Source organism: Plecotus auritus (genome assembly GCF_963455305.1).
Source record: "Plecotus auritus genome assembly, chromosome: 1".
Lineage (NCBI taxonomy): Eukaryota > Metazoa > Chordata > Mammalia > Chiroptera > Vespertilionidae > Plecotus > Plecotus auritus.
The window spans coordinates 217,871,049-217,884,718 of NC_137770.1; the positions used below are offsets into that span (position 1 = coordinate 217,871,049).

At 41.6% G+C, this 13,670-nt stretch overlaps 1 protein-coding gene across 1 annotated transcript in view; it reads right to left on the bottom strand.

Moving 5' to 3' along the window:
- Positions 1-10,510: 10,510 nt before the first annotated feature.
- The window catches only part of GABRB1 (gamma-aminobutyric acid type A receptor subunit beta1), a 378,953-nt gene continuing 375,793 nt past the window's right edge, over positions 10,511-13,670 (bottom strand). The window contains exon 9 of the mRNA XM_080663833.1: positions 10,511-13,221. Within this exon, the coding sequence (XP_080519959.1) occupies positions 12,877-13,221 (345 nt within the window). The 3' untranslated portion in view covers positions 10,511-12,876. The remainder of the gene's footprint in view (positions 13,222-13,670) is intronic.

A 13,670-nucleotide genomic window follows, 5' to 3' on the forward strand; every position in this document is an offset into this window, starting at 1 on the left:
TCATTTTTGAATACCAGAAACTTTATTTTTTTTTCTAATATATAAACTGTCCATTGAAATGTTTGTAAGGTGTGTTGATATATATCCTATATAATAAAAGGCTAATATGCAAATCGACTGAATGGCAGAAGGACCGGTCACTATGATGTGCACTGACCACCAGGGGGCAGATGCTCAATGCAGGAGCTGCCCCCTGGTGGTCAGTGTGCTCCCACAGGGGGAGCGCTGCTCAGCCAGAAGCTGGGCTTGGGCTCACGGCTGGCAAGCGCAGCAGCAGTGGCGGGAGCCTCTCCCGCCTCCAAGGCAGTGCTAAGAACCCCTCAGGGGGGATGTCTGACTGCCGAGGAGCGGGCCTAAGCCAGCAGTGAACTTCCCCAAGGGCTCCTGGACTGCGAGAGGGCGCAAGCCAGGCAGAGGGACCCCCCCACCCGCCGAGTGCATGAATTTTCATGCACTGGGCCTCTAGTATATACACTGAGTGGCCAGATTATTATGATCTCTGAACACATAATAATCTGGCCACTCAGTGTATATCCTGTATAATAAAAGGCTAATATGCAAATTGTCCCCTCGACCAGGAGTTCGACTAGCAGGCAGGCCAGCCAACTGCCCATGTCTCTTCCCCCTCACCAGGCTGGCCGGACCCCATCCATGCACGAACTCATGTACCAGGCCTCTAATATATATATACATACTAAGTAGCAGCCTGGGACCCCTCGGGGAATGTCCACCTGCTGGCTTAGGCCCGCTGGCAGTCAGACATCCCTCTCGCAGTCCAGGAGCCCTCAGGGGATGTCCACCTGCCAGCCTAGGCCCGCTCCCCTGGGGATTGGGCCTAAGCTGGCAGTCAGACATCCCTCGTACAGTCCGGGAGCCCTCAGGGAGCGGGCCTAAGCCATTAGTTGGACATCCTTAGCCCTGCCATGGAAGCGGGAGAGGCTCCTGCCACTGCTGCTGCACTGGCCAGACATGAGCCAGCTTCTAGCTGAGCAGCGCTCCCCCTGTGGAAGTGCAGTGACCACCAGGGGGCAGCTCCTGCATTGAGTGTCTGCCCCCTGGTGGTCAGGGAGTGTTATAGTGACAGGTTGTTCTGCCATTAGGGTCAATTTGCATATTACCCTTTTATTATATAGGATAGTTCTCTTTTTAAGTCCAAGTGGTACAGAAATAAGTCCTGAAATTGAGGGAAAAGTGTTGGTGTTTCCCCACCAATTGTTGGATAATACTGCAAAGAATTTCTTCCAAATATAAGTGCTTTGCTTTGTATTAAATTTTACATAAAAGCTCTACAATGATAGATTCAGAATTTTAAACATTTTAAATATTATACAAATACATCTGAAGTTGTGCATGTTTTTAAAATAGTACAAAGTAAACTTTTTTACAGGTAGGCATTTTGAATAAAAAAATTTTATTTGTTTTAGGAATAAACAAGCGAACATAAATAGTAATATTTACAGCAATAAACTACATTTCAGAAGCTGCACAACGGCTTTCGGAGGAATAGCTGATGGTTTTTCACATCAGCCTTCAAATATGTTTTCTTTAATTCGCTGCAACGTTTAAAATCTTAGAGTCCAAAGTAAAGAAAACAGCAACTTAGTTTATAGCAAAGCCACATCGTTAACACAACTATTGAGTGAACTAGTTCTGTGACTGCTAGGGTATCTGTGAGTCCTGAAATTGAGGGCACAAGTGTGTCTTGTGTCCTTACCTGATTGCATGTAAGTTGGTTTTGCATTGTACAAGAATACACGATTACTCAATGAATGATTACGAATAGAAAAAAAGGCCATGAAGGGTAAAAGGGGCAGGAATCAGAGGATGCCGAACAGTTTCTTATTCACTGATTCACTGCTTAGAGGAAAAATCTATTTCTTCTTTCATGTGTATAGATCACAGTCTATAGGCTTCATGGATCTTGTCCACAGATAGTTTTTGAGATAGCAAAGGCATAACGTCACATATTTTAAGCACATAACAAGGAATGACTGAAACAGCTAGAATATTTTAATCAAATCCTTAACAGAAAGGATACAATCAAACACACTTTAGGAAAGTTTGCTTCCAAATGTAAAAAGCAACTACAGAAAATCATACATGTTTCACTAGACAGAGCCGCAGTTTCAGTCAGAAAATGCTCATAGATGAATACAAAATAGAAACTTGAATTATAAAAGTAAGGAGTCTACCCTTCTTTTCTTGACATTTATTAAACCTGTCTCATTTTATTAAAATTTCTATAGGTTTCCAGAAATACTCATTCTTGCCATTTAGCTTTATTTGGGGGTCTGGTAGATATACAAAAGTATCTGTTTATATAAGAAAGCAAATGCTTTTATGTCAAAAGAGCAAAAGAACATTGAAATACTGTGACTTATGTTTCTTTCATTAAGTTCCTGCAATGAAAGGAGTTCTGCCTGCTGACAAATGAAGAGGGAGAGAACTGTGATACCAATCCGATAGAGACGAGCTAAGTCATGTTGGGTAGGAGGGTGACTAGACAATTTGGCAAATTGACTAGTGGAGTTTTGAAATCACAAGGAATCAAACAATTAACATTTTCTAACCTATTTGGTGAGTTCAGCATAACGGAATCGGAGAGGCAACGGAAGTTGTGAATTTCTTTCTGTATACTAGTATAGGTAGCACCTGCTTTGGAAAGCCCCAGCTATTTAGTACAGGGTGCTATGAATGAAAATAGCAGGAGTCTGATTTGGAAAGTTTAGCTGATTTTTGGATTTTGCATGACACTGCATGAACTAGAATAATTTTTGGATTCAATCAAGGTTTAGGTGAGGTGGTAGCCAAAGATGTTTTCCATTGCTGGCATGATAATAATCTTCTCATTCTTTAGCCCAACAAATCCTGCTTTCCCAAACCTCCAGGATCACTATGCAAAGACTTTTGCCATGTCTCCTCAGGTCAAGGAGTGAAATAACTATTCAGGCATGATGAACAGCCAAGAGAATTTTTCAAGCAAACCACCCTAACCCAGATGCACTGCTCTCAGAAACAGTGTTATTTGGAGTTTATACAATATTAAAGTTTCCAAGTTACATTTCCACTGACCTTTTAAATGACATGTCAACATCATTTCACATTAGTCATTAGGTTCCAATCACAATGGCATAAAATGCTGCCTGGCGGTCAAAACGCTTATTTAAAGATGTCAAACATTTTTTGCTCCTTGTAAACATTTATATCATTTGGGATTTCCAGAAACTTCATGCAACCTAATGACTTTGTAGTAATGCCACTTGATAGTTTTATCAAGAGGGTTCGTGGTCCTTTCTACACGGAGGAGCAGAGCAACACGGTCAATGAATATATGCAAATCTGGTCACAGGAGTTCCTCACTTAGAAGCGTAGTGGATGTTCTGAATGGGAAATGTCCCTTGGACATATAACTCTGTTTCTGTGACACTGCAGTAAGTTAGAATAATCAAGGGGCCTCCTTAAAAAAATGTCTTGGGGCACTGTTGCAAAATATAAAATATTTCAAGCTTTATCCAATGAGTATTTTTAAACGATGTAGGAAACAGATTAATGTGAGTTCATTAGCTTAAAAAAAAAGAAATTTGGTGTATTTGGGGGAATATTAAGTAGAAAAATATGTTATCTAGTAAAAGTGGGGTGGCTGGTTGCCACTTTGAGGTAAGGCATGCAAATGATATATTTCCCATGCTAACGTGTAAATAACAGAACAGAACAGGAAAGTGAACTACTGAGAGGGGGGAGAAAATGTATTTTACCGTACATCTATGTATGCAGTCTTGAGGGACAGTAATGAAGGTCAAGAACTGCCCATTCCTCTAGATAGTTCTAAACTTCTGTTTATTTCTTGGCAGGAATGAAATTTGGTGTGCAATGCTCTCTGTAAGTATTGTCTGAATTCTCAAGTTTCCCAACTATGCAGTGTAGTCCCAGCTTTGAGCACAAACAGCCCCACAGAACCTAGATTTAAAAGGTGTGTAAGAAGGCAAACATGGGGAAATGAGGAAAACTGAATTTTAAAGAAAGATTTTCCTTTTTCCATAAAGGGAAAGCAGTAGTTATCAGCACAGAATGTTCCATTCTGCCAGAACTGGTAGAATCTAGAAGGGTGGTATTAGGATTCCGTCTGTTTAGTCATAAGCAATGGGAAAAAAAATCTCAGTGACCACTTTGCACAGACCCCAGCCTGGGTTCAATGTAACTTTGACTGCAGTTTTTAAACTCACTTAGAGATTTGTAGACATACCAGTAGGCTCTCTAGAGCTCAAATAACATGGGGGAGTACCTGCCTCACAGAGTAGTACCTGTAATGCTGAAGTATTGCCCCTTAGAGACATGTTTCTCTATGGCTGCAATCACCAAGGTGGGTAGTTTAATCAGCATTAACAGACATTGTACCATGTGCACAATAATAGATGCTTTGGGCAATACAACAGAATGAGAAAACGGGGCATTTACCCTTAAGGATTTTATACTTTATTTAGGGAGGCAGAGCATCTATTTGCAATAGTACTGGGAAATGCACAAATGAAATACCTATTATTAGGACAAAATGGTCATAAGAATTGAGGGAGGACTAGCAGGAGAGTGAACAGGATGTGGGAAGATTGCTCATGGTTGGCTTTTGGATGATGTTGGCCTGATTTATAATCCTGTTGGGAAGAAGAGAGGAAGAGGGAAGTCTGGATAATGGGGATAAAATGTAAAGCTTCAAGCATAGCAACAAGAACCTTTTGGGATGTGTGGCCATGGTGGTGGAAGGGTAGGGACAACCTGAAGATTAGCTTGCTGGATGCTGAGAAGGGGAACAAGGAGAAAGAAGGTGCCCATTGGTGGTGGAGAACACAGGTCAGATTTCACAAATGATTCCATAGGGAGCCAAGACATACATTTTCTCCAAGGTGTTAACATTAAGTTATTAATATTTCTCATACCCTCCAGGTATGGGAATTATGGGAGCTGATTATTAGTGTGACCATATAACTTATCATGTAAATGGAGAATTTGGGAGTGAAAGGTGGTTCTATTGATAATTACACACCCCTGGAACTGTCTTACTGTCTTAGGAAAGCTGGGTCATACGTTCCCTAACAATGTTACCCAAAAAGAACCAGGGCACAATTTAGGTTATTCAGTTGCTGTGAAAACGATTCATTCTGTGCTTTCCTTCAAGAGAAGAATGAAAGGCTTTGGTGTGCGGGCTGGGGGAAGAGTGGAGGAGAAGGATAAAATGAGAACTAGACAGTTTACTGGGCATACACAGAATCTAGCTGTTGGGAGTGGAAATTGTTCTCTTTCCTCCCGCTCTCCACTCACTTTTGAACTAATCAAGACTGGGATCATCAAGGCAAAAAGAACATAAGACAGTGATGGGGTCCAGGAACGGGGAGCAACCTTGACGGGGGTTGCAATAGCATTTCTGTTCAGATGTTACTTAGAAGTTGGCTTTTCCACTCATGAGGGGTATTTCTTGGCTTTTCACGACTGAGTGACATCTTCTGGAGACCTAAAAGTAGACACCCCCTGATTTATCTTATCTGAGGGTCTCCGGTGCTCTTAAAAGGAAATACTGTAGACCATTACCAAAATAATAAAATAATTTTTTTTTGCCACTTGCCTGCCAATTTAACTTTATGTTCTACATATTTTTAAAAAGAACATAGGAAAGTATTAAATTAAATTCACTTGATACCTGATGGCTTACTCCCAAAGACACGCAACAAGGAACATTATTAACTTTGGGGGCTATGTTAGCAGAGGCCATGGTCCTCCTATGTATTTCTGGGACTCTCCTATACAAATGAAAACAACTCCCTTTGAAATTTAGTTCTGGAAGGGAGGTTGGAGCTCATCTGGTGGCATGTCCAAAGTCACACAATTGGGCAGTGGTAGCGACAGCACAAAGGCCGGGTCACACAGTCTGAATTCCAAGGAGTGTATCCCCCTGTAGTTTCCCTCTGCCGACCATGTGGCTCATTTATTGTTAACGTTTAACGCTGGGTTGCACATTGCTAAGTATAATGTTTAGAGAACTCGCTGTTTTCTAAGTATAGAAATGCTATCTAGAGGAAAAAGATGTTCTACATATTTTATAGGGGAAACTTGGACAGTTTGCCTTATGATCTGTCCAATTACTATCTATATTTAATGTCTGCTAGAAGGTCAAGGCAGAGTAGGTAGGGTGAATCACAGGGGTGAAAATCTGTAATAGGAATAAGATGCAGAAAGGGTAAAATGGGTCAAGTTCCTGGAGGGTAGTTGGTAACTAGTCGTGTGCTACGTGAATGATAAGCTATCCTGGGAGGAATAACAGATTTTTAAATGGTGTACAATTAATATAGCTGAAGGAGGGTAAGAATAACTGAGTTTGAAGAAAAAGAATTGATACAGCATGAATTCACCGTATTACAGCTATAACGTAAAGAGATGGTATTATCATCAAACATTGGTGTAGATATACATTTTCCTAGGCTTCAGCTGATGATTTTTATTTCCACTTTAGTCTGAATTACACTGGGAGAGAGAAGGTTTATGTAAACATATATACTCTTCACGTCAAGACTGAAAAGCAGAAAAAATGAACCCAAGGCAGTTCAGAGGAGGCTATGTGAGCATACAAGCTGCCTCCCAAGGCCCCTTAAAGGCGACAGGAGAAGGAATTTGGGGAAGTTATTAAAATTTATTTTTTGTGTGTGTGGATTCAATTGAAGATGTGCAATATAAGTCCACAGAAGCTGAAGCTTTCAGCTATTCATGGGCAAAATAGCTTTTGAGGTTTGAAATGAGAAAGGGGAAAAATACATGAATCAATTTCATTGGGTTAAGGCATGAGGGTTAGGGTGCTGTGGTGCTGGGAAGGGATGAACACAAGAGAGGTAATCTATTTCACACAGCCACACCTGCAAAACGCACACACACGTCGTATTTTAACACTTGTCACTTATAAAAGTTATACTGGAAAGTGTCCCCCTCCCCCGTTTCTCTTCAAAAGGAAGCCCAGGGAGACTAGGGGCCAGAGAGCAGCGCTGGTTGCGCTTATTTGTCCTCTGGCTTCCCCTGGGGCTGTTTGAAGCTAGTGAATCTGTGACCCTGTATACCTAAGGCAAATGTACCCAGTTATTTGGCCTCTCTTTTAAAGATCTATATATTTATTTTTTATTGTATTTGTTTACAACTTATTATGGTGCTTTTATACAAAACGAGTAAAGAAAAGAGTTGTCCTCAGCGTTTTGAGTGCAAATAGGAGGTGTACGCTGCCATTATCCGAGTGGCTCATCAAAGCACTTACTATTTCCCCCTCTTGTATTGTTCATTTGGCCTGCCTTAGTAGGCAGAAATTCAGGTAAGTTGAAAGGTTGAAGTGGATGAGTGAGGAGGGGGAAAGACTTTTTCATCTTTTTCCTTCTTGCCCATGCCTGTTAATGATTTATTTTCATTCATTTATTTTTCTATTGTCTGCAGAACAAATGCAGGCAGAGTTGTTCAGTGGAATGGAGTTCTTTCCCAGTTGGCTCAGAACTACTACACCGACTTTTCCCACACTTACTTCCTACTGAAGCCTTTGTGATGAGTGCTGGTTGCTCCAGGATGGGCAAGGTAAGTAGGGGCCAATCAGGGACGGTTGTGAGCCCCTTGATGTACCAGGGACTCTTTGATTCGGAAAAACAAATGTTAGACATCTTGAGTTCCAATAAGGAAGTTCTTGCTCCCGGAGAAGTAAAAGCTAACTCCAAACTCTTTCCCGTACCCTACCAGGACCTTAGTATGTTCTGGTTTGCAACTCTCCTATTAAAAAGCATTCCCTTTCAAATGTTTGCTTTTGAGTTGTAACCTCTAACAATTAATTTTCTGCCAGTATCATTGATTTCAGTTAACTAGAAAAAGCACGTTTAAAGTAAAAAGCACAATGTATTTTGATTGTAGAAATTGATTAGTTCTAACAGGATATTCTTCTTATTCAATTGATGGTAGACCCTCACTGGCACATCTTGGAACCAAAATGTCTCACAGTGATGGCTCCCAGCACCCTTCTGGCACTTAAAATGCTGCCACAAAAAGCCCTGTCTTGCCAAGTTATGACCTCTGAGAAAGACTTTGGACACTCTAAAACATTCCTAAGAAAAATACCAATCTGTGTCCCTGCTTGCTTGGATATTGTGAACTTCTGTGGACACTACCACCCACTCTGGGACTGCCAGTTTGCATGGAAACACATCTATGGCATCATATCCCACCATTCTGAACGTCTTTTTCAAGAATATCAGGACTGGGGAGAAATACATTTGAGAATACTTAATTATCAAATTCTCTTTTAAGTTTAATTAGCATACATCAAACATATCTTGGGCCCCCCAGTTATGAAACATCTGTTTTCATTCCCAAGATTTCTCTTTACCTTTAAAAACAGTGACACGGTTCCCTCTGGGTCTTTCAGAAATGAGCCAGCCAGCTTGTGTTATCAATGTCATTTGCTATCTCTTCCTTTTCTCCTTCCCATCATTTGGACAGTTGACTGTTTACCCTGATGAAATCCATCCATCCACTTCTAGTTTTATTAAAACTTCTGGGAAACATTGTGGAAGGGAAAAAGTTCAAAGGTGAATCATTGGTGCAAATGAAGCTTCGGATCACCTGTGGGTTTTGATAATCTCTTCCACTCCTTACCCCCTGAAAAGCACAGGTAATTCGGTATCTGAATATATAAATAGCCACGAATGACTCAGAAACACGTCCAGTTTTCAGGACACATTTCGAGGAGCAGCTGGCTACAGCTTCTGTCTCTGCTGGTGCGCTGTCCCCGAGCCCCACAGGTGTGCAGCCTTCCCCGCAGGCAGTTACTGTCCCTTCCCGTGGGGGTGGGGCGTGAGGCAGTGGTCACAGACACCTGGCAGAGTTACACAAGCGCACACAGAACATGGCGGCGAGAGAGCAAGAGCTAAAAAGATTCTGGTTTGGACCCAAATCACTAGTCATTTCACTTCATGAAGAAAAGCAAGTGCCTTAGAAGCTTACAGTATTTACAATGCTCAGCGTTTTCAGATGCCCGCCCAAAGCCGAGGACCACCACGCAGCAGGAACAGTTCAGTGAACTATGTACAGAATTTACAAGGAAGTTTACAGAATCGTCTGCATTCCGTGACCAAGTGTACCTTGTTGTTTACTGGTTTGCGTTCCGAAAACTGAGATAGTTTTGTTTGTCCTCCGCATCCCAGTAACTGCTGATTGGACCAACTTGAACAAATGCTGGCGCGTGCCTTTTGCTTCCCTCTGGGATACACGGTTACACTTTGATTAGAAAAAAAAATGTGGCATATCACCCTTTGGTAAGATACTATTCAAAATTGTATAAGAAATCTTGGAGATAGTTTCCTTCTAGCATTATAAATATACCTTATTTTTTGTTGAACTTGGCAAATTTTAATTGCGCTCTTTTTGAAGTGAATATTTATAAAGTAGTCATTGATTTTAGAAAGATGGAATTTAGTCAACATTTCTGTGTATTGTACAAACTGTTCGTTTAAGGAAAGCCTACACTTGGATCCCTAAACCAAACTTTATCCTCTGCACCACATTTTTCTCTTGGCACTTTCAAAACCTTTCACTGATTGTAATGCACAATAAGATGGTTTGTATGAAAACACGTATCATTTAGTCAGCAGAATGACCAGCCAGTCTGCTGCTTCTATTTGGCAATGTAGAGAATGGAGGCTCCAGTAATTCAAGCCAAACACATCTTTACCTGGGTCTTTGCTTCACGAAGCTGGTAAGTGTAACACACGTCACCCCTGATATTTTAAGCCAAACAACATGAGTGGAAGGGATGGATGTGTAGTCATCACTGTCAAGTGAAAGATGGGATGCGTGCGGGGTTTCACAGGTTACATTTATGACACAATATAGGTCACAGTTTGTGGATTGTGAACATGGGGTCCCCTGGCCATGACTGTAGCATAAGAGAGTCCATACAATTTTCAGCCTCGCTGCCACTTCAGTAATGAAGGAGATTATGGCTATTTTCATGGCAAAAAGAAAATAACCGAATACTAGTTGAACAGTAACCCCTGTTTTAGGCATTGGTCTGAATCTTTCCGGAACAGGATCGGTGTGAGGGCACTTGAGAATGTCTAACAACTTTCATGTTTTATGAATATCATTTTGGGCAAAACAAGGCAGAGAAGGAAGGGTATGTTTCCAGGCACCGTTCAGCCTGGAGGAAGAGGGGGAGGGGTCCAACGAGGGGAGGGTTCAGCTGGGAGGCGTCCAGAAGAAAGAAGTCAGAAAAGAGGTCATTAAACAGAAATATGGCAGCTTCTTCATTTTTTTCGGCTGCCTCGGCCTCTGAAATCAGAGCTATTTAACAGGACTTGCACGATGGTGGCTGGGACCCCTTCCCATCCGGAGGGCCGTCCAGTGACACCATTTCACGCCCGATGGAATATTCAGGCTTATGAATTTTACATTTTACAAAGGTTAATATATAAGAATTCAAAATGTTCTTTTTTTTTTCCCTGTTAGAGATACATTTTAACCTACAAGCATAAAATTCTTTAGACTTTTAAGGCAAGATAAAAAAATAATAAAAATATAAATTACCTCAATCTTTTCCAAGAAGAATGATCTAAACAGATAAAGAAACATTGTTTTGTTAAGGAACATGGATTACGGATACTTCCTTTCGGATTTAGCATTTCATCTCTAAAAACTTTTAAAGAGCTTTGACATCAGAATGATTTATTCCTGTTAGGCATTAGCCGAAAGTCTCCCTTTCCGTGTTTAAAATAGATGGCTACACAGTGGTTCCTGGGTGGTCGTTGGAAATATTAACCTTACAGTCATTTGGGGGATTTTTACAATGGCAGAGCATCTCACCTGCCAAGGAACTAATTAGTTTCAAAATGGATCACTTATCCCCAGAAGCTAAAGATTTCCTTGACCGGGGGACTGTGATTATACAATGAAAATCTGAATGAAAATTTGGTCCCCATATCCTATTAACTTCTTATGAAACCATTGAGATAATTTTCCCAGTTAAACCAGAGTTTTCACATTTTTACTAGTGTATATTAACTATAGCCATAACCATGCATTTATTCTGGGATTCTCTTTTCCTCTTGCTTTCTAGAAGAATACCTTACAACTCTCTCCTTGGGCTCATCAATAGGAATTCAGCCTTATCTTTCGATGCAGACTATAATTTCTAACAGCTGATGCTGTTGTAAACATGGACCCTCATCACAGCCTTAGGGAGAAAGCCCAGGTCTTCAAGTGAGGCAATCATCCTATTATTTCCTCAACCCTTATTTTACACCCAACAAGTAGGCCCCAAACACCTGCATAATTGATTGGTAAACTCAGGGTTTCACACCACCTTGCAAATCAACATATGGAATTCTTTGATGCTCAGCTAAAGAAAAAAAGAAAAAAAAGCAATGGGTCTTTAATGACATAAAATGGTATGAATCTCATCTGCAGCTGGTTAGACATATTTAGAATCATGTGCTGGGCTACTGAGAGACACCCTTTCTATGATGACCATGGCCAAAGTAATCTATGAACAGAGATAAGGCAGAGCAGTGATGACGGTGATTAATGGGTGTCGCTAGGGTCTGGTGTAAATGTTTGAAGGCCCAGTGCGTTTGTCGTTGTTGTCTGTGGTTTTGCCTTTTTGAAGGTTTCCTTTAAAATAGAAATCTGGCCTCTGAAAAGTATGACACAAAAATGGGTGCAATGTGCATTTCCGGAAGCAATTGTTTCATATTTTGGAATGCAGAGCTCAGAGAGCAGAGCCACAAGGTGCCAGTTGATGCTGGTGCAACTAGCCTATCGCCATTAGAAACTGCTCTCTGGAAGGCTAAGAAATATATACTATTTGATTTAAAATTTGGCAGTTCAGGTAACTGCCCAGGCACCCTTTTCACAGCAGATAAGTCTTGCCTTCTTCATGGAAAGAGCAACGATCCCCATCTTTGAAGCCCTCTTCTCCCATCCCCTTCCTCTCACTCTCTCTGGAGCAGGAACCAGGGAAATGTGATGGCATGGCTTCATGTCAGCGTCAAGTGATTCCAGGCTAATGAATGAGTTCAGGGCTGTTCATTTGAAATAGTTAAAAAAAAAAAAAAGTAATTAACCCCCAAACTCCTCATTCTCAAGAAGAAAGGAAAAATGTTCTCAATGGTTACCAGGTTGGATTCTAATGTTAATCTTAAATCAGCCTGGAAGTCTGAGAAAGAAGCATTTTTCAGAATGTCCGGCTCAATGGTGAGGTGAAACTGGCAAGATTGGGTTTGCAAGACCTCCACCAGTGCTTGCCAGTCCTCCCGCCTCTTCCACGGAGCTGAGAACGCTGCTCCGTGAGAATTAGGGGTGGGAGGAGTCTTTCTCTTCGAGGCTCCTCTTTGTTTCCTTCCTGGAAATCTGTAACTGGTCAATGGCTTTGTTTTTTTTCTTCTGAGATCCTGGAAATTGTGTTGTTGTTTTTGGCAGTATGAGACTGTTACAGCTTACCAGGAAGCAGCTTGCACAGAGAACTAGGCCCTCTTTTCATTCTTATTTTAAAAAATGATAAAATCAGGGCAACTAGGAAGGACTGCTCACGAGCTGCCTATCTAACTTCTCCCTTCGTGTGTGTTTGTAAACATGGCAATTACAGAGCTCCAAGGAGCTGATAACCTGGACCACAGTAGACTGGAAAAAAATAGTGTTGTTGTTTTCCTTTTTTGAAGTAAACATGGTGCAGTAATAAAATTGATATGCAAGACCTAAAACCAATTAGATGGCTGAATCTCTTACCTCAGAAACACAGCAGTCTCGCTGCTGGGGACCTGTGGGGTTAAAACTCAAAAGAGGAAAGCAGCCGTTTCCGAACCCTTAGGACAGACCTTAGTGTACATAGTAAAGCCAATACACGACGTTGAAAAGAGAAAAGGTGATGGGGAAAAACATTCGGGACCATTTGTCTATGGAATTCACATCAGTCAAGTCGGGGATCTTGACTTTGAGCTGCGAGGCGCGCCTGCGGATGCGCCCCTTGCCGTGCGCGCCGTGGCGGTCCAGCGGGTGCCCGTAGGCCTCGCGGGTGGCCCGGGGCTTGCGGTAGTGGATGCTGGCGCTGTCGTAAGAGTACATGGTGGTGTTGGGGTCGCTCATGCCCGTGAGCACTTCCGAGCCGCTCGTCTCGTTCCTGATTTCCAGGGTGCTGAGGATAATGTTGCCGTGGGTGTCGACCTGACGGAGAAAGAACACGCTCAGGCACAACTGCTGGGATATTAGCTTGTTTTCATTAACCTGTAACTGATGACACCACATGGGGTTCCTTTAACACGGTCAACTAGCCATCTTGCTCTGCGTGCCTCCTGGATCTGGAGACGATTTGTCTATCTATCTATCTATCAATCATCTATCTATCATCTATCTATCTATCTATCATCTATCTATCATCATCTACCTATCATCTATCTATCTATCTATCTATCTATCTATTTATCATCTATCTATCTATCTATCATCTATCTATCATCTATCATCATCTACCTATCATCTATCTATTTAACATTATCTTCATCCATCCATCCATCCATCCATCCATCCATCCATCCATCCATCCATTGATCTCTACCCACAAAACACGTGTATGTGGGTATATATGCATAAACTATATATTTATACTTGTATTT